Source organism: Eulemur rufifrons, chromosome 10, assembly GCF_041146395.1.
Source record: "Eulemur rufifrons isolate Redbay chromosome 10, OSU_ERuf_1, whole genome shotgun sequence".
In the NCBI taxonomy this organism is placed as follows: domain Eukaryota; kingdom Metazoa; phylum Chordata; class Mammalia; order Primates; family Lemuridae; genus Eulemur; species Eulemur rufifrons.
In genome coordinates, this window is record NC_090992.1 from 33,637,697 (window position 1) to 33,665,023 (window position 27,327).

At 37.4% G+C, this 27,327-nt stretch overlaps 1 protein-coding gene across 9 annotated transcripts in view; it reads right to left on the reverse strand.

Moving 5' to 3' along the window:
- PPARG (peroxisome proliferator activated receptor gamma) overlaps positions 1–27,327 on the reverse strand; it is a 129,734-nt gene that overhangs the window by 29,120 nt on the left and 73,287 nt on the right. For all 9 annotated transcript variants that reach the window (XM_069483961.1, XM_069483964.1, XM_069483959.1 and 6 more), the window contains 3 exons: positions 18,831–19,058; positions 17,259–17,428; positions 9,267–9,405 (listed from right to left, as the gene is read on the reverse strand). In XM_069483961.1, the coding sequence (XP_069340062.1) occupies positions 9,267–9,405; positions 17,259–17,428; positions 18,831–19,050 (529 nt within the window). In that variant the 5' untranslated portion in view covers positions 19,051–19,058. The remainder of the gene's footprint in view (positions 1–9,266; positions 9,406–17,258; positions 17,429–18,830; positions 19,059–27,327) is intronic.

Consider the following 27,327-nt stretch of genomic DNA (forward strand, 5'->3'; position numbering starts at 1 on the left):
GCGACTATAGTATGTTTATTCCTTGTTCATCAGTAGTTTTCATGTGAGCAGTGAGGAGGTAGGAGAAGCAGAGAATACAAGAATCACTTGGTAACTTTCTAAAATTAAGTGTCTTCCATGAGACTTAAGCCATCCCTATACCCAATTAGGAGTATATCAAAAACCTGGGATTTGGGACAGTTTAGAAAAAGCTTCCTAAATGATGGGCTCATGTTGTACACATACTTTGGTTCATATTATCAAACTTTTACTATACTACTATGTTGGTTTATATTGGTTATTCTACTTGACTATAAATTATATGAGATGAGTAACAGGTTTTCTCATCTTTGTTCCTGGGTATAACAAAATACACATAGTAGATAACATAAATGTTTCATGAACTAAACTCTAAAATATTAAGCTTAAAATAGACAGAAAATGAGATACCATGTAAACTGGGAAGTTTGGGAAAGTGATCATGAGAGAAAGAACCAAAGAAGAATTACGGCATATTAAAAGAAGAAGAAATTTTGGTTTAAAACTTGGAGCAAATCATTTATCATATAACAAAACAGAGATGGTTAGAATCACCAACTATCTGCTGCTCTTGGACTTTAGTTATTTCACAGACCATACAATACCATCTCTTCACTCAGTGAGTAATTATTGAGTGATTATCGTGTGCCAGACACTGTTCTAAGTGTTGGTTAGATTTTTACAGATTAGAAACTATAAATATACAAAAAAGTTTACTTGCCTAGGAAAGCAATTTTTTCCTAATGGGTAATCAAAAAAGTTAATTTAAAATAAACAAGCAGCCAAAGATAGCCACTTATTACCCATGCTAGTCCTGCTTTTCCATAACCTAACAAAAATAGCCAAAAACAACTTAAAAAAATTTTTTTTTGAGACAAGAGTCTCACTCTGTTGCCCCAGGTAGAGTGCAGTGGCATCATCATAGCTCACTGCCACCTTGAACTTCTGGGCTCAAGCAATCCTCCTGTCTCAACCTCCAGAGGAGATGGGACTACAGGCCCATGCCACCACACCTGTAGTTTTCTATTTTTAGTAGAGGCGGGTCTCACTCTTGCTCAGGCTGGTCTTGAACTCCTGGACTCAAGCGATCCTCCCACCTCGGCCTCCCAGAGTGCTAGGATTACAGGTGTGAGTCACCGTGCCTGGCCTAAAAATCATTTTAGAATTAGGAGATATTAAAGTGAAATTATTCTGCTAGAATCTAAATAAAATGTGAATTTTTATAAGTTGAAGTTCCCCCAAAAGGCTAAATCTAATGAATAAATTATCTGTATTGTTAAATGCCCATGCTCCAAATTAGACTCAATTAACTATTAGTCCAACTAATTAGATGGGTGATTTTAGCATTTTTACACACCAGAAGTTCAAAAAAGGGATGAAAAATACATCCCATTTGGTAGGGCTAAATTTGCATAAAACATACAGAAATGTGAAGTTATAGAACAAATAAAAATTTTTATTTACATGTAGTTTTGGGGGGAGGGGGAAATAGGGTCTCTATATGTTGCCCAGGCTGGACTTGAACTCCTGGGCTCAAGCCTTCTCCTCTCACCTCAGCCTCCTTAGTTGGGACTACAGGCGTGTGCCACTGTGCCTGGTTCTGCATTCATTTTTTTAAGGGGGAAAAAGCTGATTTTATCTTGTTCTTTTGAGTCTCATATAATCATACCTGTCTACCTCATGTGAGTTGATGAAAGGCAGCATAGAAAGAGTTTAGCATAGTGCCCGGCACATGGTGATGCTTAAGAAACACAGCTTTTACTCCTTGTGGGTGCAGTGGTCTAGGGGCCCTATGACTACGCATCAGTTACAGACCAGACAGTAGCCCTGGCATACTGACCTCTCCTACAGATAAAGAACAAGACTCTGCAAACCTAATCTATCTGTCTGTCTATATCTCTCTGTCTTCAAATTGTTTAGGAAATGGTGTTTTTCAGTTAGTTATTCTTGAACCTCAGTTGCTACCCTTTGAGTGGAGAATCTGAGAACCAAAATGAGGGAAGCTGGATTGCTGTTTCCTGTAAGACTGAAGTTAGAATTTAGAAATGGAAGATGAACGTTCTAGCTTAGGGATCAGACATATAAAGGCTGAGTGTGCCCATATAAAAGTTTATTTTTTCCAAATCTTCTACTACTGCTGATTAATCTTAAAAGACAGAAGGAAAGTGCTCCATGTATTACTAAGAGTCACTGAGCAAGAACTTCTGGTCTCGCTGGAAGGCAATCGAATTAACATTACATTTTATGTAGTCAGGAAGTCTATTTTCTAGTTTCAGCTCAGTGGCACACTAGCTATGTGGCTTTAAGAAAATTTCTCTGGCCCTCAATTGCTTTATCTATAGAATGAGGAAGTTAGCAAAGAGGATCACTAAAGTTTCCCTCTTTAGCTCTAAATTTAGCTCTAAAATTCTACAAATGTCTACATAGTACTTGAGAACATGCTTTGCTGTTTTTTTAAGCAATATTTGTCTAGTCTTTGAGGCCCTAAAAAAAATAAAAAAGACACATTCTGTCTCTGTTCTACAGAGCTAGCACCTGTCACATACAGCAAATTCCAGAACACTGGCATTCAGTTTCATATTTGGCATAATTAATCACCTACAGAGAATTCATGTATCTGGATTAAAACAGTTGTCAGTATCAGAATCAGTAGGCTTCCTTCAGGAAGACCAGGTTTGATAGAGACTCGTTAATTTCCAGTGAAAGTATATTAGCATACCGTTACACAATGTGCTTTTACTGAGCTGAATGCAGCTCACTACTAGCATATCGAAGACTCGGCAGTGAGTATTTAATACTGATGTTACTGAACACACAAACTCCAACCATATGGAATAATTAGATGTCCTGATTTCTGGATCTGGGTATAGCACTAAGAAACAATCAATTGGTATGTTTTTAAAACACCTACCTAACTGTAGGAGCATTAAAGACAAATGCTACTTAATTACAAAAATTAATTAAAGTAGGTTTTCAAAATAATAAATCAATAGAAAATAGAAGGATGAAATAAGATGAATTTTATTAAAAATATTTTTTGTCTTTCAACATTTAAGACATGAATTTGCAATCATATCAGGTTTTTGACAATTAGTCAAAGCCATGTCTCATGGTCAATTTTTCCATTTTTCACATTTGTTTTTGCATGTAAACAAGACTTACACAACACTGTTGCTTTTCATATGGCTGTTGTCAATAAGTGAAGTTTTTCCACACCTCTCTTAAGGGAAAAAAAACTTGTGCATTTTGAGGTTTTGCAGGATTTGGCAATCTAATAGCTATCATTTTCTAGTTCCTCTTAAGTAAAATAAGGAAAAGCCTTAGCACTAATATTAAATAGGGGTATTTAATATTAAATAGGGGTATTTAATATTAAAATATTAAATATTTTTACATAGGGGTATCATTTTCAAATCATTTGTAGAGAACATTTAAACATTTGCCTAAGTTTCTTTCGAAAGTAGAGATGAGCAAAATACCGTATCTTCTAACTCAATCTCCCCGAAGTCTCACCTGACATCATTTGATTCATTCACTGAACACTTGTTTGATGCAAGACACTGGGCCCCACACAGGCTGGGCTGCAGTGGGGCACAAGGATGAAAAGCACATGTCTAGCAGGGGAGACCAGAAACATACACAGATTATACTCTCTCAGGTGCACCTGTCTTTACTGGCTCCATGCTGTCCACCTGAGCAGATGTTCACCTTCTGAGCCTGGTACTACCTCCTCTTCAAGCTATCTTTCCTCCACCTAAGAACGTCCGGAAAGAGTTGTCTTCACAGGCTGCCGGTGTTGGCTCATTTTGTCTCTCTCTCCCGACCCAATGCAATCTAGCTTTTGCCTCATTTGAATTTACTGAAACTTTGCTCATAAAAGTCCTGAATGCTTTTCTCATGGCCCGGTCCAAGGGCCTCTTCTAAGCTCTTGATCTACTTGAGCTCTCCAGCATTCTCCCAGCCTTTAACACTGGGGACTATCTCCACCTCTTATTTAAAAGATTTCTCATCCTTGTTCCTGCTTTTCTGGGTCTCCTGTCTTTCTGCCTGCTACTTTCCAGATCTCGTCAAATAGTGCCTCTTCCTTAGCTTATATTCTGTTGCTCCTAGTTTGATTTTCTTGCTATCTCGCAATGTGTGCTAATGACTCCTGTTCTCTTTTTCCCTGAGATTTGGATCCTTATTTTTCACTTCTTCCTATAATCCTTTGTACGTGGGTGCCAGATATCCCATAACCATTTCAAATACAATATAAAACTGAATTTTTGATCTTCTCCTCCAAACTGGCTCCTTTCTTGGTTAATTCATTCTATCATCCAAACTAGATATTCTGAACAATCTTTGACAACCTCTCTTCCTTCAGGCATTTTTATTCACTGATCACTGCTCTGATATTTCTCTCAATTTCCTTCCTTCTCACCCTTCTCAATGTCTTAGTTCCTAATATGACATTAGTCTTCTGATGGATTTCCTTGATTCTAGTCTTTTTTCTCTCTAATTTATCCTTTTTACTGCTGTTGGTAGTTTGTTTTGGAGTGCTATAGAGGTGATCACTCCCTTGCTTTCTAAGGCTTAGAAGGTGATGTGTCTGTCACAGGAAGGTATAAAACACACAGAAAAGAAAGAGCCGGGAAGCAGAAAAGCCTCATGGAAGAGAGCATTTGAATTGGGCCTTGACTGTCAGGCAGGATTTCGACAGGGAACAGAAGGACACAACTGACAGAGGCCTGGATGTGTCCAAGCAGAGGCATTTTCTAGGAACTGCGAAGAGGAGCACGGTTCGCCTGACAGGTAGGAGGAGAGTGGGCAGGGGTGGGGAGAGGAGGCCGGTGGAGCACGTTTTGCCTGACAGGTAGGAGGAGAGTGGGCAGGGGTGGGGAGAGGAGGCCGGTGGAGCACGTTTTGCCTGACAGGTAGGAGGAGAGTGGGCAAGGGTGGGGAGAGGAGGCCGGTGGAGCACGGTTTGCCTGACAGGTAGGAGGAGAGTGGGCAGGGGTGGGGAGAGGAGGCCGGTGGAGCACGGTTTGCCTGACAGGTAGGAGGAGAGTGGGCAGGGGTGGGGAGAGGAGGCCGGTGGAGCACGGTTTGCCTGACAGGTAGGAGGAGAGTGGGCAGGGGTGGGGAGAGGAGGCCGCTCCACCGTGGTGGTGCTGCCCACCCCGTGGGGTCGAGTGGCAGAGCTCCCTACGTGGCCATGTGCATTAGGACTGTCACCTTTTCTGAAACTCAACATTTGGGTACTTTTCCTTTATACTTCAAAGAAGACTGAAAAAAGATAAAGGAATAAGTTAAAAGCTTAAATCTATTTGCCATTCTCCCCCTTTCCCAATAAACACTAGAGCTGCTGCTTACGCGGCATTGAGAAAACTACCTTAAACATGCCGAGTGCCGCAAAAATTGGTGAAACTATTTTTCTGGATTTTTATGAAGCCACTGAGAGATTATTTTAACATTGTCAGCTTTTTGTTTTAATTAAAGAAAAAACCCCTATCATTTATATCACAGGATATCCTAATCAGCAAAGGTATGATTACACTAATTTGTGAAAAATATAATTTTTATCAAATCTCAATGTTATAGGGAAAACCTAACTGAAGGACTCATAAATAAGTCAATTCTTCTCTACTTTATGTTATTTTTAAAAATGCACCTAAGCTGGGTGCAGTGTGCATGCCTGGAGTCCCAGCTACTCAGAAGGCTGAGATGGGAGGATCACTTGAGCTCAGGAGTTCGGGCCCAGCCTGGGCAACACAGGAAGAATCCATCTCTTAAAAAATTTTTAAAAATGCACTTAGCCTAAAATTATTATTTTATTATTTAGTTCATTTATAAAAAGCAGCTCTGAATGAGCAGGAATTATTTACTAGTCAAAATTCCTAATGACTAAACGATTTCATTAAAAATAAAGAGGACACATTTTAAAAATATGACTAATATCAAGGAACAGACAGGAAGACTTAAAATCAAAATTACTACTTCAAAGAACTATAAAAGTGTGTGCAAGTGCCCATTTGACTGCAAGTATTTTTATCAAGATTCCGTAGATACCAGCTTCACTAACAAAGAGTAGCTGATGCAACAATCACTTACTCAGTTACATGCACCTCTGGGTGGCCTCGGAAGTGGGTATTTATTTCTGCTTTATTTTCATTTTGAGCTTTCCTCTAAAGTGGTGTCTAGACATGGTATTGAATTGATTGTGTTTGAGATGACTCAGGAAGACTTCTGAGCAATCAGTGGGATTAACCCACGGTCTAGAAATGAGGGACTGTTATGTGACCAAAATAATTGGAACATCTGTTTATCTTCATTACTTACAGAAAAACAAAAAATGTGTTTCCAAAGCATACTAGTCAATGCAACACCTGGGTACTTTTCTACCCAATGGTGAAAATGGGTATTTGAGAAACAACTATGTTTCCAACCAGAAGAATTCTGAAATTACATTCTTCTACAACGTTTAGGCTACATGTCACAATCAAAATAAAAGTTCCATCCAAAGAGCTTTAACCATACATCACCTAATATACCATTTATACTTTCTATAGCCCAGGCTGCTTCAGATTGGTATTGTGGAGTTGAGTCACTTCACCGTACAATCATCAAACTAACTGCCTTAAATTGCTGAACAAATGATCAGAACATATAGATCTGATTTGGGCATATGAATTACATTTTTATGGCACCAAAATACATAGGTGAAAACTTTTAAATTCAGGCAACTGATGTGCCAGATGCCTACATATTTGGGCAGACTGTAACATTGTCTAGAAGGTACAGAATAGCTTATTGAAAAGTGAAAAATTCAGTGGGTTTGGTTGTTTGATATAGAATTTTCCAAGTTGAAAGGACATAGTGATCGTTTGAATTCAGTGATTGTTCACTAATACTCCCTAGGGCCGTTAGGGTTCCTTGATGGTTACTCCAGAAGCCTCCTTCCAAGCTGTGAGAGCGTGGCAAGGGAGGAGCTAAGTACATCGCAGGGACTAAACAGAGACCAAAGAGCAGAAATGAAAGTAACAGCGAATGGAGTCAATCTACTTTGGGGTATGTTCATGGCTTCTTGTGCACACTGAAAACAGCTGGGTGCTGACTTGGGTATAACACTAGAAGCCTCTTTTGATAACTTAAAACGGCATTCTATAGGAATGAAAACCTTGTTAACTGTTGGCTTCACATTGGCCAAAGCCATGGATTTTAAATAGTGACTACAATGTCCTAGAAAACTTTGCATTTAGAATTGTTTTCTTCATCATAATAGGCAAAACTAATCAAAATCTAGTTGTTGAGTTTGATGTTTTCTTTTTTTGTGCAGCAAACAAATTCCCATAAAAAGCCCCAACAAGGGATTTTCTTAGTCATGTTTGGAATCCTTTAAGTGTTGAACTGCATAAGTTTCTGATGTCATGACATTCAATTTCTATTTTTTCTTGCCTTTGCTAGAAGAACTGCATACTCCCTATCAAGATTGCCCTCTCCCTAAATAGAGTAAGTTAATTGTTATATGAAGTCCAAAGATGATCTTATTATCAAGTTTATGATAGCTTTCTTTGACTTTTATGGAAGGAGAAAATTTTACCATCCATACTACATAGGTTGGGCTTTAAATAATATTTGCATATAAACAATAAGCAATAAGCAATAAAAGATTTATTTTATGTGAATGTGTATAATGCCTATGAGCAACAAGAAATATATTCTACATTCATGTGTGCAGTGCCTGCTAAGTAATTATATTTTACATGAATGTGTGAAGTCACAATTTTTTTAATAGACAGAAAATAAATAGCATTAAAGGTGGAACTGGCACACTTTCCTAGGCTGTCTCAGTAATAATGACCTCAAAGTCAGTGATTTCTTCATAAACATGAAATAAGTTTATTGCAACTTGATTGCATCACCTAAAACATAACCCTTGACTTGAAAACTTGCCCTTAATGTTTTATGAGGTCTGAAATAAAAAGGAAACTGATGGAATTAAACCAGCAAATTATTCTGCAATCCATGACTGCAGTTGTATACTGCTATACAACAGATGTAGTCAACTGTTGAGAAAAGTTGGACCAAATTTCCTCTTCAGTATTGTTGATAGCCCTATTCAAAATACATTCTTGTCTTTAGAGGAACTAATAATAATGATACAAATATAATTCTATAAACTTTTTTAAAGGGTAGGGTATCAATCATTAGTGATTCCCAAATATCTTGATGGTTTCCACTGTGAAAACCAAACATCTGCATGAGAGAACAAAAATTCAATTTTCTCAGATGCTTTAGAGTCCATATAGATAAAGATTGACTTCAATGATTATCCTCTTACCAGATCAGTTTTGAGAGAGATGAAAGCAAAAGAAAGAATAAAAAGGCTACCGAATGACATGAAACTTCAGATTTAATTTGATCACTTGGGCATTTTGTTGTTTCTTGACTCCACTGAAAGAACTGACTAATATTTGACAAATATAATACCATCAAGTTACAATGTAAAATTTGTTTTGTGGGCCAGTCAACCAATCAGAACAAATGGTGATGAAGAATTATTTCTTCAAACAGGCCTATTTTCCACAATTTTACTGAGTTAGTTCTAGAGTTCCTTCTTGGGTGTTCGACATTATTTCCCTTAGGTTTGATTTTAGATACAGGTTTAAAAAGTAGAAAGTTTTATTCTCTGATGTTTCTATGGCATTGAAGTTTTGTAGAACTTTAAAATATTTGCTTTTTCCTCTCCACAACTCTGTATGTTCCTTGAAGTCAAGGATAGTGCTATACACATCTTTGCACAGTAAAAAGCAAAAAAAATTTTTTAAAGAAGTAAATAAATCTAAATTCTTATATGCCACTTAAAAGTTCCATACCCAGAAATCTTCAGGATTTCCTTAAAGGAGAAAGAAAATACTGATATATATAAGTATTGATAAAATATAATTCTGTTTTTGATGCTATTAAAGCAACATAAAAATTAATCACAATTGTCATTACATGTGTTTTAAAACACAACAGTTTTTTTCCATCATCTCCCAGATTTTCAAGTCTCTTCTCCCATCATGGCAGATGCCCAACCACAAAGAGAAGGATTCCCTACTAAAAGCTTACAAACACTAACCTAAATGAGAAATGTTTTATCAGCATGCAATACCCTGAATTCTGGCATTTTGTGGAAAAACTGTACATATTTTCAGTAATGGCCCTAGTGTCCACTGACACTATAATGGGAACAATAAAGTATATGGTGATCTGTGTTCACTTACCATTATGAGACATCCCCACTGCAAGGCATTTCTGAAACCGACAGTACTGACATTTATTTCTACTTTTTTTGTGGATCCGACAGTTAAGATCACACCTATCATAAATAAGCTTCAATCTGATTGTCCTCCGGAAGAAACCCTGCAAAGGGATATAGGAAAAGACAAAGTAAATTTTAAGCAGCAACCTATGGCTAAAGGTGTACTGGCCTGGGTATGAGTTCTTGACAAAGTTCTATTCCTAGTGACTTTAGAGAAGTCACTTAACCTCTTTGGAACTCAATTTCATTTGCTACAAAATAAAAAACTAGAGGATCTTCAGCTCCTTTTTTTAGCTCTTAAAACACTTACTGACCACATCCAACTGATGTCATTGTATCTTGGCTCCACATTTGGTTTTCAGCATGCTCTAAGAAGTGCTCTGGATTTAATGTAATGCAAATAAAACACCCTGTAATCAGTTCAGTTTTCTCTCTGCAAATCATTCCAACAGCATGCCCCTGCCTTTATAACTGTGCTAAGCAGTTTGGCAAAGTTATAATCATTTCATTCTAAAACATGATCAGGGCCAATAAAAATCCACATGTGGATAATTTTTTTGGAATTCTCTATGTTGCATAATTTCCTGCAGAATTCGTTTCATTTATTTATGTTGTTGAAAGAGTGCCTCATAATCTTTGTAGCCTACAGACAGAAAGAGATAATAGGAAATAACATGAGAAATAATAGATAAATCCTCAGAAAATCTACTGCTATCTCAATTATGCCAGTTTGAGGATAATTGCATATTCTTCTATATTTATATCTTTTAGAAAGAACTGGAAAAAAATCTACTCAGAAATCTTTTCTAACTCCATTTTTGGGGTTCATCATATTCCTATTCATGTCTATTGCATTAATCTCTATGAAACTCAACTGTTAGTGCTTTCAAATTTATCTGGCCCTGTTTGGTACAAAAAGCACTGAATTAGTATTGGTTCTGCCACTGACATGCATTTTTGACTTTTTCCAGATTTCTGTCTTGAACTGTAGATGAGTATGCTCTACTGCTTACTTGACACTTTCACTTGGATAACAGCCGCGTCTAACCCAGCATGTCCCCAACTGAAGTCCTGACCTTCCCCTACAAATTCACCTCACTTGGAGCTTTCTCCATCTCAGTGGATGCAGCTCCATGCTCCCAGCTTCTCTAGCCCAAATCCCTGAAGTCACTCTTGACCTCTTCTTTCTCTCCTGTGGAAAGCTCTTTCTCTAAATACATACTTGCCTATATCCCTCATTGTCCTCAAGTTTTGTTCTCATCTCACCTCAACGAGGCCTCCCCACCCTATTTAGTACCATGGCCTGTTCCTGCCCCACCGCTCTCCTGGAGCTCTTGATCCACACTTTGGTTTTTCTTCGTTCCAATAGCACTTATGACTTTCTAACATACTACAGAGTTTACTTATTATGCCCAAGTGTTTGTTCTCCCCATCCCCCATGGCTCAATTAAAATTGTGAGCTCCACAGGGGCAGGGATTGTCTCTCACGCGCCCGCCCCTGGTCCAATGTAACCCAAACACCTACGACAGTGCTCCATTAAAACTTGTTGAATAAGGCACTTAACTTCTTCTCTGGACCTCCCCTTTTCCAGCTGTAAAATGAGAAAGCACTTCCATCTTCAATAGTTTGTGATTCTAAACAGTGACATGACAAGGCCATGTGAACTCTGTGTTTATCATTTTCTCGCCCTTTAAGAACATACAGTTTTATCACTTAGTATGTAAAGCCAAATAACATATTGTTTAATTATGCTTGTTTTGAGGCTTTACTAAATGGTATACTAAATGTAGTTTGGGGACTACTCTCTTTTTTAACAATTTGGTATTAGGTTTGTAAAATTTATCTACTTTTTAGTGAGAAGCTATGATTTCTTATACAGTTTATTAAACTATTAGCATGTTGATGGATGTTTGAATTGTGGCTGATTTTTGCTATTATAAGCAGTGCTTCTATAAATATTCTTGTAAATATTTCACAATGTACATGTATAAGAGTTACCTAGGAATGGAGTTTCTGGTTAAATTTTACAAGAAAATGCCAAGTTGTTTTCCAACGTGGTTGTATCAGTTTACACTTCCACAAGCAGTTTATGCATGTTCTTGTCTCTCCTACATGTGTTGTCAGACTTTTAAATTTTTGGCAATCTACCATGTGTAAAATAGAATATAAGTATGATTTCAACTTGTACATCCCTAATTTTTCACTTCCCAATTTCTAACTATATTTTTCTTAAACTGAATTTTAGACATTTCTAATATATTCTAGATGTTAATCTGTTATGTCTGTGGATGTTGCAAATATCTTCTCCTCTCTATGACTTAGTATTCTTAAAATGTACTTTCTCACTGTTTTTATTTTTTTAACATGTAAACATTTTCATTTCACCCTCATTCTTGAGAGATTACTGGCTACTCAGTTACTTTCTCTTAATACCTTGAATTTCATTATCTTTCTGTTTCCATTGTTGCTGTTGAGAAGTCGCTTGTCAACTGACTTCCAGGTGATCTTTCTTTTCTCTTTGGTTGCTTTTATATATTGTCTGTCTCCAGTATTCTGCAGTTTTACTGCAGTGTGTTTAGGCATGGATTTCTTGTCATTTATCTTCTTGGACATGTTGTTTCTGCATCCCAGCTCCTCAGTACTGGGCTCCAATTAGGTAAGTGTTAGCCTTTCTTATCCTAAGCCTTCACATTTCTGAACTTCTCTTTTATATTTTCCATCTTCTTCTCACTGATTACTTACTACTATTGATTACAAAATAAAAATCATAATAGCAGCCAAATAACACAAAAAATATGTAATTACATTGGCAAAAGTAAAAACACACATTTTTCACCAAAGTTCCTTAGTGAGAACAGTTCTGTGTTTTATTCTTCTACTGATCCATGAAGAAGACAAACCTTTTTCATAGTCAAACACCCTATGAACCCTTCAAGAACTAAAAGAGCCTTCATATGCCAGAAGATCCTGGATAGGCCATATTCTTTAACATATTTTTGGTCTCATTCTCAGCAATTTTTTTGTTTACCTCTTTCAGTTCAGTAATCCTTTCTTCCACCGTGTCCAGTGTGCTAACACTTCCATTGAATTTTTGTATCAGTAATTATATTTTTAACTTTTAGAAGATTCACTAGGTTTGTTTTCAAAGCTTCCTGGTCATTCCTGACACTCTATTTGTTGTTTGTTCACTGCTGTGATCCTGTCCTCTTTCTTTAAATAATTCACAAATAACTGTTCTATGTTCTGGATCAGGCAATCCCAATATTTATCTGCTTTCTCTGGCTAGGGGCAGAGGGGGAAATCTGTATCTTTTTTTTTTTTTTTTTTTTTGAGACGGAGTCTCGCTCTTTTGCCCTAGCTAGAGTGCTGTGGTGTCAGCCTAGCTCAAAGTAACCTCAAACTCCTGGGCTCAAGCAATCCTACTGCCTCAGCCTCCTGAGTAGCTGGGACTACAGGCGTGCTCCACCATGCCCGGCTAACTTTTTCTATATACTTTTAGTTGTCCGGTTAGTTTCTTTCTATTTTTTAGTAGAGACGGGGTCTCGCTCTTGCTCAGGCTGGTCTCGAACTTCTGACCTCAAGCAATCCTCCCACCTCGGCCTCCCAGAGTGCTAGGATTACAGGTGTGAGCCACTGTGCCTGGCCAGGACAATTATTCTAAATATCATTTATGCACTGCATATGTACATAAAATCTTGAACTGAATATATACAGACCCCAGCAAACACCTTGAAACTTGCTTTTGCTTCCTTTTTTTATACTGAGTTCATGATAACCAACTGTCTCCTTGTCATCTGACTCAAGGAATCTAGAGGGACGACATAAGGATATTACTGAGTGTTTTTCTGCAAAATTATTTACTGATGTGAAGAATGAGGTCAGCTTCTCCCAAGTTTCTTCATATTACTGATAAACTCTCTGTAACAACATTCTTCCTTATTATTTCAGAGTTCCTAAAATAACGCATTTTAAACAACTTATTCTTCTGATCATTATGAAGTCTGTCAATTGGTGTGATGGAGATGCATCAGTCACCATTTCAGAAAAATTCTTTGTGTATATATTTCTTCTAAAGTCTTCACATTTGTCTGTGTGAAAGTGATTCCTATTTTTTTTTTTTTGGTATCATTTAAAAATTTTTCCCATCCTCTTCTCAACTGCTTACTTTTAACAAAATTTCAGGGGCATTGACACCTACGAGTAGTATTGTTGATTTTACAATGAGATTAAAAGTCCCATGTTGGACCTATGTTCTGCTTTCCCATGAAGTGGTCTGGCCCATAGAAGCTGAATCAATGAGCTATGACTGGCAGGTGGGAATAGATTAAAACCCTTCCTGAGATAAGGTCCTATGTAGAAATACAAAAGCAAATTACATTGTATTGTATGGTAGATTACACTTGTATCTTTAGGTAAGCCTATGGTTCTAAAATGATCTTTCACTAAAGATGCAAAAATAGCATGAAACCTACTAAACAAAAAATATGTGTCCAATTTATAGGCAATAAGTAAATGATATCTGTGCAAGCTCTAAAGTATATGTATCTTTCAGTAGTTAAAGGTTTTATTTTATGTAAGTTTGCAATATTAACACACCCAAGAATCTGTCACTGTTTCACTTTAATCCAAACCCAATCTATTCATCCCCATCTGATTGAATTTTGGCAAGAATCACTAATAGAAACCTTTTCCATCTGCACTGTAAAATAGTTTAAGAAGTCCTACCAACATCTGTCTTATGCAATGTAACTATTCTTTTCAATCCATAAATTAGTCCGCAGCTTCAGGGTGAACTATATTTTAATTATGGGTATAATTCACATTCTACTGAAATAGCAAATGTTAAACTGCCAAAGCACCTTTCAGAAAATAAATACAGATGAGTTGAACACATTTGCTAACTTCATTTTCCTGGCTTTTCATTGAGTGTTGGTGACCCAAGGGGACATCTTTGATTACTGAAAGCCACTGGTCTAATGTAGCTGTATTCAGAATGTGGCAGGAATTTTGTTTAGTTCCAAAGAAGTAAAAAATGAGTAATCGTATTCCTTCAGATTCAGTATCTTTTTTTTTTTTTTTTGAGACAGAGTCTCACTTTGTTGCCCAGGCTAGAGTGAGTGCCATGGCGTCAGCCTAGCTCACAGCAACCTCAAACTCCTGAGTTCAAGGGATCCTCCTGTCTCAGCCTCCCGAGTAGCTGGGACTACAGGCATGCACCACCATGCCCGGCTAATTTTTTCTATATATATTTTTAGCTGTCCATATAATTTCTTTCTATTTTTAGTAGAGATGGGGTCTCGCTCTTGCTCAGGCTGGTCTCGAACTCCTGAGCTCAAACGATCCACCCACCTCGGCCTCCCAGAGTGCTAGGATTACAGGCGTGAGCCACCGCGCCCAGCCAGATTCAGTATTTTATAATGGTGGTTCTCAATCCTTTTGGTCTTAGGGCCCCTTCACTCTCCTAAAAATTATTGAAGACTCAAAGAGCTTTTGTTTATGTGGGCTGCCTCTACTGATGTTTATCACACTAGAAATCAAAACCTAGAAATTATTATGCACAAGAACATAAAAGCAAACATTTCATTAGCCACTAGAGCTATGTTATCTGCCCACATCATGTAGCTTCCAGATACTACAATTATACTCCTGAGAGAATGAGAGTGAAAAAGGTAAATAACAATTTATTAGTATTATGAAAATAGTTTCAACTTCATGGATACCTTGAAAATGTTTTAGGGACTCCTAGGGGTCCCCAGACCACACTTTGAGAACTCCTGACTTACACTTGGAGAAGCCAGATGATATTGTTGCACTTTTCTTATTCTCATCTTTAAAATGTGTATTAATAGATGTCTATTTTCTCTTCCCAAGTGTGATCATTTTCTTTGCATTTTAGTCTAGGAATTTTGTAATCCACACTTTGGATGGTTTGTGAATTACTGCAGGTTAGTATATAATACTATTAATTTCTTCTATTGTTTTTTTATTAAAATTTTTTTTTTTAAATCTGGGGTAGGTTAAGGACTCCCCTGTATTTTTCAGGTTTTATTAGGTGTTTATTCTCCATCCCTGCCTTCTACCCTTCCTTCTCCCTCTTCTCTCTTCTTTTTGCTACTTTTCTCCTTTGCTTGCTTCTATTTTCTAAGTTTTTGTGCCCTCAGAACTTAGATTTATCACCATAACCAACTACTGACAATGTTTGTGTCTTCCGATTTTCAGCTATTCTCAGTAATGTTAGTTTTCCACAAATATGTGAATAATAGGATCATGGTGGAATAATTTAAAGGTTCTAGTTTTGTAACTGCTTTACCAGCTAATAAAAAACAATAACTTATTGTGGAAACTTAACCAATCATGCTGCTTTTATTTATTTATTAATGTAAATTATCAATATGACCAAAACTGAATGGTTTCTTCAGTTAAATATGGCTCAGAATTTAGCAGCAATTTACTCACTCAAAAATGGTATAAATCTAACTCAATAAAATGACATGTTCTTACTACTTACCAAGATCTTAGATAATTAACTACATACAGTGATTTCATATAAGAGCATACATTTTTTAGCTTGGTTTTAATCACAGAATGAATGGATTTTAACATTTTAAACAAAAGCGTCTCTTGCCAGGAAGTATTTCAAGGAGTCATGTTGAAATTAAAGACCTTAGTGATGAATGAGACCTTGGGGAGCCAATCTAACCAAGTCACTTTGCACGAGGGGACTGAGGGACACAGTGTGCACGTCACTGGCTAGTGACTTCGGCAAGTGGCAGAGCTGACCACTGGTTTGTCTCCTTTCACTATATTAGGTTGCCTTTATAGCAATAAACGGTTTGTATGGAAGGGACTTTAGAGATCATGTAATTCAACTCTTATCATTTTATAGATGCAAAAACTTAGGCAGAATATGGTCAAATAATGATCTATGAAAAGTACCCTGCATGAGACCTGCTGCCTAGTAAAAATTCAATAAAAATCAGTTTCCTCTTTTGTCTCATCATCCAATTAGAAACCCAGATGTCCTAACTCTTCCCTAACTGCTGTTCTGTTTCTTTATTCTGAATAAAAAGCTCAACTGAGGCAGTGTTTATTTTATAAAGTAGATATTTATGAATAATTGATTCTGTGCCCTGGAGAATGCAATAAATCCTATTTTATTCATTGAGTATATTAAAATTGTTGTAAAAGAGTACATATTAAAATATGAGTGGATTAACATTATTTTCTTAATTAAGCAGCATATTACTAAATGTCTGACTTTTCAAAAATACTCTTTTTCACAAAGGAAGGAGGTGAGGACAAACGGCACCTCCTTTCCGAAGTTGTTGTGCCTGCCTGCCTGTCCACAATACGTGGCGCAAACTGACGCTGGAGTAAGGAAACACAGAACACTGGTTCCGGAGTCAACACGATACAAGGAGTCATAGCCTAGACCTAGATCTGCTACATACTAGCGGATGACCTTGGGCAAGTCTTGCTAACCCGTAATTTCTACATCTGCAATGAGGCCATAAATAAGCTAAACCTTATAGGACTGCTCTAAAGATCAAATGATACGCAGACATAAACAACGTGACAAACCTTACATATATAAAATATTACATGGTATAGTGAAAAAAACACTAGAGAATTCAGGAAATCTGGGTCCTGGTGCTGGCTTATCACTGTCTTGATATGACAACTTGGAGAAGTCACCTTTTTGTAAAAATCTGCAAGATGCAAAGGTGAAGTTAGATCACTGTCTCAAAAAACCAATTTGGAGAAAGGGAAGTAGGGCAAAGCCATCCTGCTTTTATCAATCTGCAAATATTCTGTCATTTAAAGAAGGGGTTCTGCCAAAAAAAAAAATGTTTGACAATTTTATCTCAATTCCTTGAAAAGTGTTTGCAACCGGAAATGAAATAACAGGTAAAGTTTCAACAAATTCTTTGAAGAATTTTTTTTTTTTTTTACCTTGCATCCTTCACATGCATGAACTCCGTAGTGGAACCCGGAAGCTTTATCTCCACACACACGGCATTCAATGGCCATGAGGGAGTTGGAAGGCTCTTCATGAGGCTTATTGTAGAGCTGAGACTTTTCAGAATAGTAAGGTGGGGATGCAGGCTCCACCTTGATGGCACCTGTGTGTTGAAGATGTGAGAGGGTAATTACCACATGAAAAACAGCCCTAAAAAGGCAACAGGGAAAGTCACCATAGGACACTTTCATGCCATGTTTTTATTATTTCAGGGTGGAAGTACAACGGAACATGAACAAACACTGGAGTTCAGGCATTTAGAAAAAGCAGTCTTTGTAATTACAGGCAAGTCACAACATCTCTGAGCCTCACCTGTAAAAATAAAATGGGTTTGGGAACTAAGTCTGTAGTTCTATAACCCCTCAACGCCCCGCAATGCTACAACTCTAACAGACAACATGCAGGATTTGACACAAGGAAGCTTATTTTGCTAGGAAATGTGATGCATTTGGCATTCCTCACAATATTAAATTATATATTTTATTTAAATGTTGCATTTGAGAAGTATTTTTAAACCACTCCTGTAAAAGAACATTGCTGTGAAAAGGTTGTGGTATGCCCAGCTTGCAGGTACATGAAAAATAAGAGCCCAGTTTACTATCAGTGTTGAATCAAAGGAGGTAGTTTGTAAAATAATCTGATAGAGGGTGGGAGAATCTATAGAAAAGTAAGCACTACCTTTTACTGGTTAGGTTCAGGCCCATTACATTTCCATATTAGGCTCTAACCGAAAACCACACAGATAAATATAACCAAGTGTATCATTTATCTAAAAAAAAAAAAAAAACTAGAAATACAGGAAGTTCTTACTTATTGTCAAGTAATGGTTGGCAATTACATAGTGGTGGCTGTAGAAAACCAGCATGTCAGCCCACACAAGATAAAAATCAAGGAAATAGCATTGCAGAAATATATTTTATCTCGAAAAGTGCAGTTCTAGTTTTTCTTGAGGCTGATACTTGATGTTAATGTAGTTAATGGCATGAAGCTTTATCAATAGGCTACAGTGTTAAAATACAAATTTGTGCTGTAAAATAGGTTTCAGTATAAACTTCTCCAATAACAGATTAGAAAAAAACTGGACTACAGTAATAGTAATTTAGTAATGATGAGTTATATAAGGTAACTTGGAACTGTTACCTATTAACTTATAAAGGGCCAAAGGAATTCAAAGTTTAGATGATGGACTCTTAGCCTGAGAAACAACTGGCAAAGGAATAATGCTAGGAAGTGCTCCTAAGAAGGAAGAAAACAAGAAAAGAGAGAAAGAAGGGAGGAAGGAAGGAGCAGGGGAAAAAAAAAAGGAAAGATTGACCTGGGACCACCTTCCTTTTTGGCATATTGTAGACACCTAATATTTCATGGAAAAAAAGGATGAATAAATGAATGGTAAAAGCCTTCTCCTAGAGAGTTTTAGTCTTTGGAACAGTATTTATTCCAGGGTTATTGAGAGATTAGTCTGATTCCAGTCTTAGTAGTCTGAAAAGCGAAAATAAACATCATACTTTGGTACTCTTGGAGTTTCAGGTCATACTTATAATCAGCAACCATTGGGTCCGCTCTTGTGAATGGGATGTCTTCATAGTGTGGACTAGAAATGCTGGAGAAATCCACAGTGGTGAAGGGCTTGATGTCAAAGGAGTGGGGGTGGTCATCCATCATGGAAAGATCCACGGAGCTGATCCCAAAGTTGGTGGGCCAAAAGGGCATCTCTGTGTCCACCATGGTAATTTCTGAAAGGGGGGAAAAAGAGTAGCTAGGAAGTTAAGTCCTGGAGAACAGAGCAATCTTCTAAAGACATATAAAAAGGGAAGTGAAAGTCTTTGATAAAGTAATCTCATCTAGGTTATCGTAATGAGAGAAGGAACATAACCACCTTCTTAGTGCTGCCCAGGTTGTTTTACAATAGGAAGGAAGTCACCCAGCCTTTGCGTGGGTATCACAGTGGAGAACCCTGTAATGGTAGAGGTGCACATAGTATGCTCATGTACATGTCCTGCCAACAGCCCTACTCTCATTATCTTCTATAGAAGATTTTCAATTGAATCTGTTAATGATTGTTTTTATTTATTTAAATTTTTTTTCCAGGTTTATTGAGGTATAACAGAGAAATAAAAATTTTATATTTAATACACTATGAAATGATTACCATAATCAAGCTAATTAACATATTCATTACTTCACACAGTTACCTGTGTGTGTGTCTGTGTGTGTGTGTGTGTGTGTGTGTGTGTGCGCTGAGAACACTCAAGACCTACTCTCTTACCAAATATCAGGTATATGAGACAGTATTATTAACCACATCACTTTGCCATATACTGGGTCTCCAGAACTTACTTATCCTGCATAACTGGAACTTTGGCCAACATCCTCCCATTTCCCCACCCTGCAGCCCTGGAAACCACCATTTTACTCTCTGCTTCCATGAGTTCAACACTTTTAGATTCCACATATAAGTGAGTTCAGGCAGTGTTTGTCTTTCTGTGCCTGGCTTATGTCCCTTAGCCTAACGTGCTCTAGGTTCATCTGTGTTGTCCCAAATGACAAGATTTCCTTCTTTTGTAAGGCAGAATAATACTCCATTGTGTATGTGTGTGTACATATATATAAATGCACAGTGATTTTTTTATCCATTCATTCATTCATCGACAGATGCTTATGTTGATTTCATATTTCGGCTATTATGAATAATGCTGTAATGAAATGGGAGAGCAGAGAGCTCTTCAACATACTGATTTCATTTCATTTGGATATATACCCAGAAGTGGGATTACTGGATCATATGGTAGTTCTATCTTTAATTTTTTGAGGAACCTCCATTCTGTTTTCAATAATGGCTGTACCAATTTACATTCCCACCAACATAAAGGTTCCCTCTCATCCAAACCCTCGTCAACACTTGTTATCTTTTGTGTTTTTGATAATCGGTTTGAGGGGATATCTCATTGTGGTTTTGATTTGCATTTTCCTGATGATTGGTAGTGTTGTGTACCTTTTCATATACCTTCTTTGGGAAAATGTCTATTCAGGGCCTTTCCCCATTTTTTTTAAGTCGGTCATTTGTTTTCTTGATATTGAGTTGGCTGAGTTTCTCATATATTTTGGTGACGTTAACCCTTATCAGATGTACAGTTTGCAAATATTTTCACCCATTCTGTAGGCTGTCTCTCCACTCTGTTGCTTATTTCCTTTGCTGTGCAGAGCCATTTTAGTTTGATGCAGTCTGTTAATGATTGTTTTTAAAGAGCACAGAGTTCTAGGACAGTTTTTACGCTCTTGAAATTAGAGACTCTAGAAAGTTCTCTTTAGGATGAAAATTTTGCTATTCTACTCTGTTTTTAATGCTTTTGTGTAGGAGAAAAGTTGGCAAATTAAATTTAGGTAAATGAATTTATTCTTTAACTGCATTCTAAAATAATTTTTTTCTTAAAGTAATACTAAAACAATTTTTTTTTAAAAAAAGGAAGGTCCCTTCTGTACCATGAAAAATTACTCAAATATTTATCTTTTCTATGGATACAGCTTTTCTTAAAGAGGAGAGGGTTTCCCGACATGGAGAACAGAAAGGTTAGAGATACATGGAAACATTACATTAAACCTGAGAGAATGTCAAAATCAGAATCTGGCCCAGCATTAATTTTAACCACCCTCCACCCCCACAAAAATAAAACAGAGATGGAAACAAGAAAACATATAAAAGACAAAGGGAAAAACTCTTACATGGATTCTAAAGCCACAGAATAACCAGTTTCACGAATTGTCTGCCCAAGATGATACATGCCACATGCATTTTTCTAAATATGATCTGTTGTCACAGTAAGTGCAACAAAACCCTGACCAGTTTTGGTTCTAAGTATTTAATGTGAACTTGTGAGCCACTGAGTGTGTAGACTTTAAAACTTTATGCAATAACTACCTGTGTGACTCAGTGTACCTGAAACCAGTTCATTATTCAAAGTGGCGCCAAAAAAGTAGTCACCAAGTATTTTAAATGTTAACTCTTTGGCCAAAAACAGTGGTGGGAGCTGACAGTGGAGACAAAGGGATGAACTGCCCAGATGCTCGAGGGCTCCTGAAGTCGTGGGCTCATCTGTCTTGTTTGCACTCCTACTGCCACCAGCTAACAAAGGGTTTGCCTCACAGTAGGTGCTCATTACATATTTATTTATTAAATACTAAATAAATGGATGACCAAATGAGTTGGCTGTGAAATTTTAGCAGGGGGAAGGAGGGGAACAAGCTGATACTTATTCGAGCACCTCCGATGTGCCAGGTACATCCCACCCTTTTATTCCATGTAATCTGAGATATTACCCCGACTTTACAGTTAAGTAAGCTAGGCCGCGGGTACAATGACTTGCCCAAGGTCCACTAGCTAGAAAGTAGAAGATTCAAACTCAAGATTGACCCAGAAACCCTAACCTGTATATATTCTTTTTACTCTGGCATTTGTGGAGGAAGGGCCATGCTCCTAGGGATCTCTGGGAATGGGACTCTTGCTTTTTCCCAGCAAGCAGAGAGCTAAAAAATTTGCTCTCAGTGACTAACTCTTGCATGAGATTAACGATTTCAGTCATGGTCTTCAGAAGAAAAACAACATGCCTGGGAAATACTAATAAGGAGACTAGTCCTATGAATGTGCTCCCGTGGTTTCAAGAGGACTCCTTAGGCACCGTTTGGGTCCACATGTCTGAATATCTACACAAACAAGTACCCAAACAACCTTAAGGTATCTGTGTTGTAGTGTAAACACTGCACACCAAAAAGAGGAATGCGTACTGGTGATAGATTAAAGGTCATACTGGGCCTCAATGACATCCAGAAAAAAGTCTGTGCTCCTAATGACAGGGACACCCATCCAACTGTGTCCTTTGTTTCAAGATTCATCTAGACCTACGAAGCCCAGGTCCCTCCATTTATTTTGTCTATCTCCTCAGCAGGCTTAATTTTCATCTCTGTTTTTTTCTTAGTATAATTTACTTTCATATTAAATGTATATTTCTCTTGTCTAGATTGTACTATCCACAAAGGTGGTTTTATCAACTATTTCTCACTAGGACTATTGTAAAGTGTTCCACATACAAAATAAAGGTTGACTAAGTGAATAAAGTAGTGTATATACCTCTGTATGAATACTGGGAAATGAAAATAAGGATGAAAAAATATCTGGGTTGCAGGAGAAATTGGTTGCTCATCATTTTACTGGTTTAATTTTGTTTTGTTTCATTTTTAATATACAACTTCAATCACCCCGGCCAATCGAAGCCATGCTTCTTAATACATGAATCATATCTCTAGGGTTCATCTATTGTCTTGAGAAGTTTTGGGGAAAATTTTAAAGATAAAATAGTCATTTATGTGTTAAGGAATAGAATGAAAAGTTTATGTGATTTTTAAGGTGTTATACAAAATTCCTAAAAAAATTTGTACTTGCAGTATATTTGGTGGCTAAAATTTTGGATGCTGTTTTTTTGTTTTGTTTATAATTAACAGCCCTTTAAAAAAAAAAAAAAAAGAACAGTTTTAGGTTTACATAAAAATTGAGCAGAAATTACAGTTCCCAGATATGTCTCCCCTCCTCTACCCACCCACACACAATTTCCTCTATTAGTAACATCTACACTAGTGTGGTATACTTGTTACAACTGATCAACCAATATTGACACACTGTTACTAACTAAAATCCATAGTTTACATTAGGGTTCACTCTTGGTGTATAAGTTCTGTGGGTTTTGACAAATGTGTAATGTCATACATCTGCCACCACAGTATTAGACAGAATAGTTTCATGGCCCTAAACATCCCCTTTGCTCCAGGAAGGAATGCTATATTTTATTGTCCTCTACTATTAAGGGCGTATTGGTGGAAAAGCCAGAAAAACACTGAACCATACGATAAATTAAAATGGTTTAGCTTGGCATTCAAACCCCTCCTCAACACAGCTCTAACTTACTTTTTCAGTCTTATTTTTCAGAGGTTATCCCAGACCTCATTCCCACTCGTGGCATATCCTGCCGTTGGGCATATCGCTCATCTTCTCACGTCACAAGCCTACTTGTCTTTCAAATCCAGTCCAAATGCCACTTTCTCCATGAATCCTCCAACTTAAAAGCACTCTCCATTCTCTGTATTCCCACAGCACTTTGTATCTCTCCTTTACCTTGGATATAATTATTTGGATAAATATCTCTGCCATTTGATTTCTAGTTTGGAGCAAAGGGACAGCATCTTAATATTCTGTTTTCCCCTTAGTCTTTATGTACAGTTGTTTTTTTATTAAATTCTTTTTTTTTTGTTGTTGAGACAGAGTCTCACTCTGTTGCCCCGGCTAGAGTGCCATGGAGTCAGCCTAGCTCACAGCAACCTCAAACTCCTGGTCTCAAGCAATCCTACTGCCTCAGCGTCCCAAGTAGCTGGGACTACAGGCACGGGCTCCCATGCCCACCTAATTTTTTCTATTTTTAGTTGTTTGGCTAATTTCTTTCTATTTTTAGTAGAGACAGGGTCTCGTCTCTCTCTTGCTCCGGCTGGTCTTGAACACCTGAGCTCAAGCAATCCTCCTGCCTTGGCCCCCCAGAGTGCTAGGATTATAGGGATGAGCCAGCGTGCCTGGCCAGTTTTTTACTAAATTCTTGCCATTTGAATAATCATATTTTATGCAGAAGGGTAGAATGAGTTTTCATTTTGCTGTCAAAGATGGAAAAACAAAGATACTTTCTCAACACTTTAGTTTTACTAAGACTTAAGTTCCCCCAAAAGATGTTAGTCTTCAATATTATAAATAAAATACAATCTAAGCTATAACCCTTACCCTCAACAACGTATACTCAGTTTTTTCTCTCTTGTTGATTATAGGAGGAAGATTAGGGTCTTATAGGATTTTCTTGTTTTTCTAAGTAGAAAGGACAAAGTAAGAAATACAGCTTGCCTCTTCACCTCTATGAAAACATTGCCCAAATACACATTTTCCCTTCTCCCTTCCCCTTCTCCCTCTGCTTTTATTCTGGGACACCTTGACCTAAACAACATTACTGCATGGACCACAGTTACTGGGAGACACAGTGGTTCCCTAGACGTTTTATTTTATTTTGACTTAGAGATGGGTCCAGGAAGCCTGCTTCTAATTTTGTCTCTAGAAAACATAAGCTACTGTTTCTGCCAAGCTGTAAGTTGAGTAGGTGTTTTTTGTTACTCCGTGCAATTACCCATGAAAGAACAAATGAACAAAATATTTGCATGAACAACAGCCCTTCTCAGGAACAAGTTAAGTGTCTTAACTTTCCAGCTGGGTGACGCAGAGTTGTGTTGCATCAGGGTATGGCCATCAATTTCACAACCTTTAGTGTATTTCAAGCAGGCGAAAGTCTTTAGGCAGACCTAGTAAGCAAGGACATGGATTTGTGCCATTTATCTAAGACCTTCAAACTTGGCTTTAAACTCTATTACAGTCAATGAGCAGACTTTTTTCATAATACTCCAAAGTATAATGTATTTCAAACAAAAATACAACCAATTTCATGCAAAAATAAAGTAACTTCTTTAATCTGATAGGCATTATTTGGGAGTATGTAAGTGGATCAGAAAAGTTGCTAAATTATAAAATCAAGCCCCAAAGGTAAACCCAGTATTAATATTATATGGTTTACCTTTGGGGTTTGATGTTATCCCTTACGAAGAAGAAAAAAAAAACCTGTTATTAGAATAGCTGGGGAAATGCTGTATCCCTTAGTATTTACATTAGCTAATAATAACAGAATCCCAAATCTTTGCTATGTATTCTGCCAAATATTTTGCTTGGGTTGTGTCATTTAATCCTCACAACAACCCTATGAAGTAGGTATACTTATAATTCACCTTAAAGAAGGGGAAACCGAGGCACAGACCTGGAAGTGAGTAAGTTGCCTAAGAGCACACGGTTACTAAGCAGTAGAGCTGGTGTTGATCCAGATGCTCTGAAGCTCCACAGCCCACACATGTACTTTTCTAAACTGAACAGTGGTTAGAAGAACACATCTCTTCTTGCTCTTCCAGTTCTAGCTTAAACAACAAGTAATTTCAACAAACCTTCACTGCACACCTATGATGTGCCCAGTGGCAGAGGGCACTGAGATCTGCTATGAGGAGAAGCTGCAAGGGAAAGTTTTATCAGAGAAATGTGTAAAGATGGGCAACAAGAGTATGTACCTGAAAAGTCCTTCACTGATTCTCTAACACTTAGCAGCTTTGTTGGAAATGACTGTAAAGAGACACTTAACCACTGATTTTTCAATCTCTTCTCATTTGTTTCAGTTTAATGCCATGGTGCTCATAACCACAGTTCCGACTTATTTATCCAGCCCCTCCTGACTGATTCATGCAGATCACTCTGCAGCATCAACTGACCCGGGAATTTCTGAATTCTTCTCCCATCAGGATAGCTGACACTGGAGACAAAAAGCACCCAGAAATATTAGAGCATAAAAGGCTTTTTTGAGATCATCCAAATTCCTCATTTGACAGATAAAGAAAATGAGGCACAGTGATTTGTCCAGGGATACCCAGGGAGTTAGCGGCTGAGGGAAGGAGAGCCCAGCCCGTCTTCTCCTGGCCTGGCGTTCTCAGCACTGCACTATCAAGCTGTTGCTCCACGGATACACGTTACATTTGCGAATAACACCAATTGGGTATTGGACAGAGGTGGGGGGTGGGGAGGGGATGGGTATATACCCACATGATGAGTGCGATGAGCACTGTCTGGGAAATGGACACGCTTGAAGCTCTGACTCGAGGGGGGGGTGTGGGGGGGTGGGGGTCGGGGCATGGGCAGTATATGTAACCTGAACTTTTGTACTCCCATAATAAGCTGAAATAAAACAAACAAACAAATAAACAAGAACAACAAAAAGAAAAAGCCACTTTTAACCTATGCTGATTTTCATAGACCCAATTTTTTTGGCCTTAATTAATGTCTATGAATGACATCAAATTTATAAAGGAAAAAAGTCTCCTGTAAGAAACCATCTACCAGATGGCAAATTTTAACAGAATATAATGCAGAAGAAATAAATCTGGAACAGAATTTGTTTCTAACAAAAATAATAAACTCTGAATTAATCAAAAAGTTTAGGAAAACAGTCTTGAACAGTCCAATAAAGTGAGCATGGGATTGGTCTGAGTTTTTACATAATAAATACAGATATACATATTTTCTTTGTCTTTTGCAGTTTGCCATTCTGAATATTAACAGTAAAGAAAGATGAGAACAGTCTTGTGTTAGATGTCCTGGGTTCAACTCCTACCCTACCGGTTGCCAGTTTTGTGATCTCTTTTTATCCCCAATATTAATATTATTAATTTACCTAATTATCTGCACTATTAATATTGCCTATCATAGAGCTGTGAGGATCAGATAATCTAATTAGATTTAATTAATTTGGATAATTTAATTTAATAAGTGCAAGTAGCACTGGGCTGGATACTTAATAAGTTCTCAATAAGTATAATAATTATTATTGGTGCTAATTTTTGTTCACATTAGTAACCAGAGTACTACAAGTCATATAAAAGGTGGGCTAAAAGCCTCCACCACTACAACTAGGGGACAGGAAGAGGAAGAAACGCCAGCAAAGTCCTATTGTTCAAACAGGACCACGCCTAAAACAGATGTCCTGTTTTAAAGACCTCTGGAAAAGGAGAGTCCACAGCTCCTCTGGTTACTCATTCCAACGCTTAATTGCTCTTCTGTAGCCAGGAAAGTCTACGTCTTATCTGGCATTTCCCCAAACGTGCTATACATATGTTAATGATGTTCCTTTAACAATAATTAAAAAGAAAAAAAATCTGATGGTGAAGTAAATTTAGGAAATGCCAGATTAAGTGAGGTTAAATAGGTTTACTGCAAGACTTCTTAGACTAATAAGCTAATCATTCCCGAGAAGACAGAAAAGTGGGGGAAGGCACAGCATGCAGTATTTAAGGAGGTTAGTGTCTTATGGAATATAATTTGTGAAATGATGATATAAC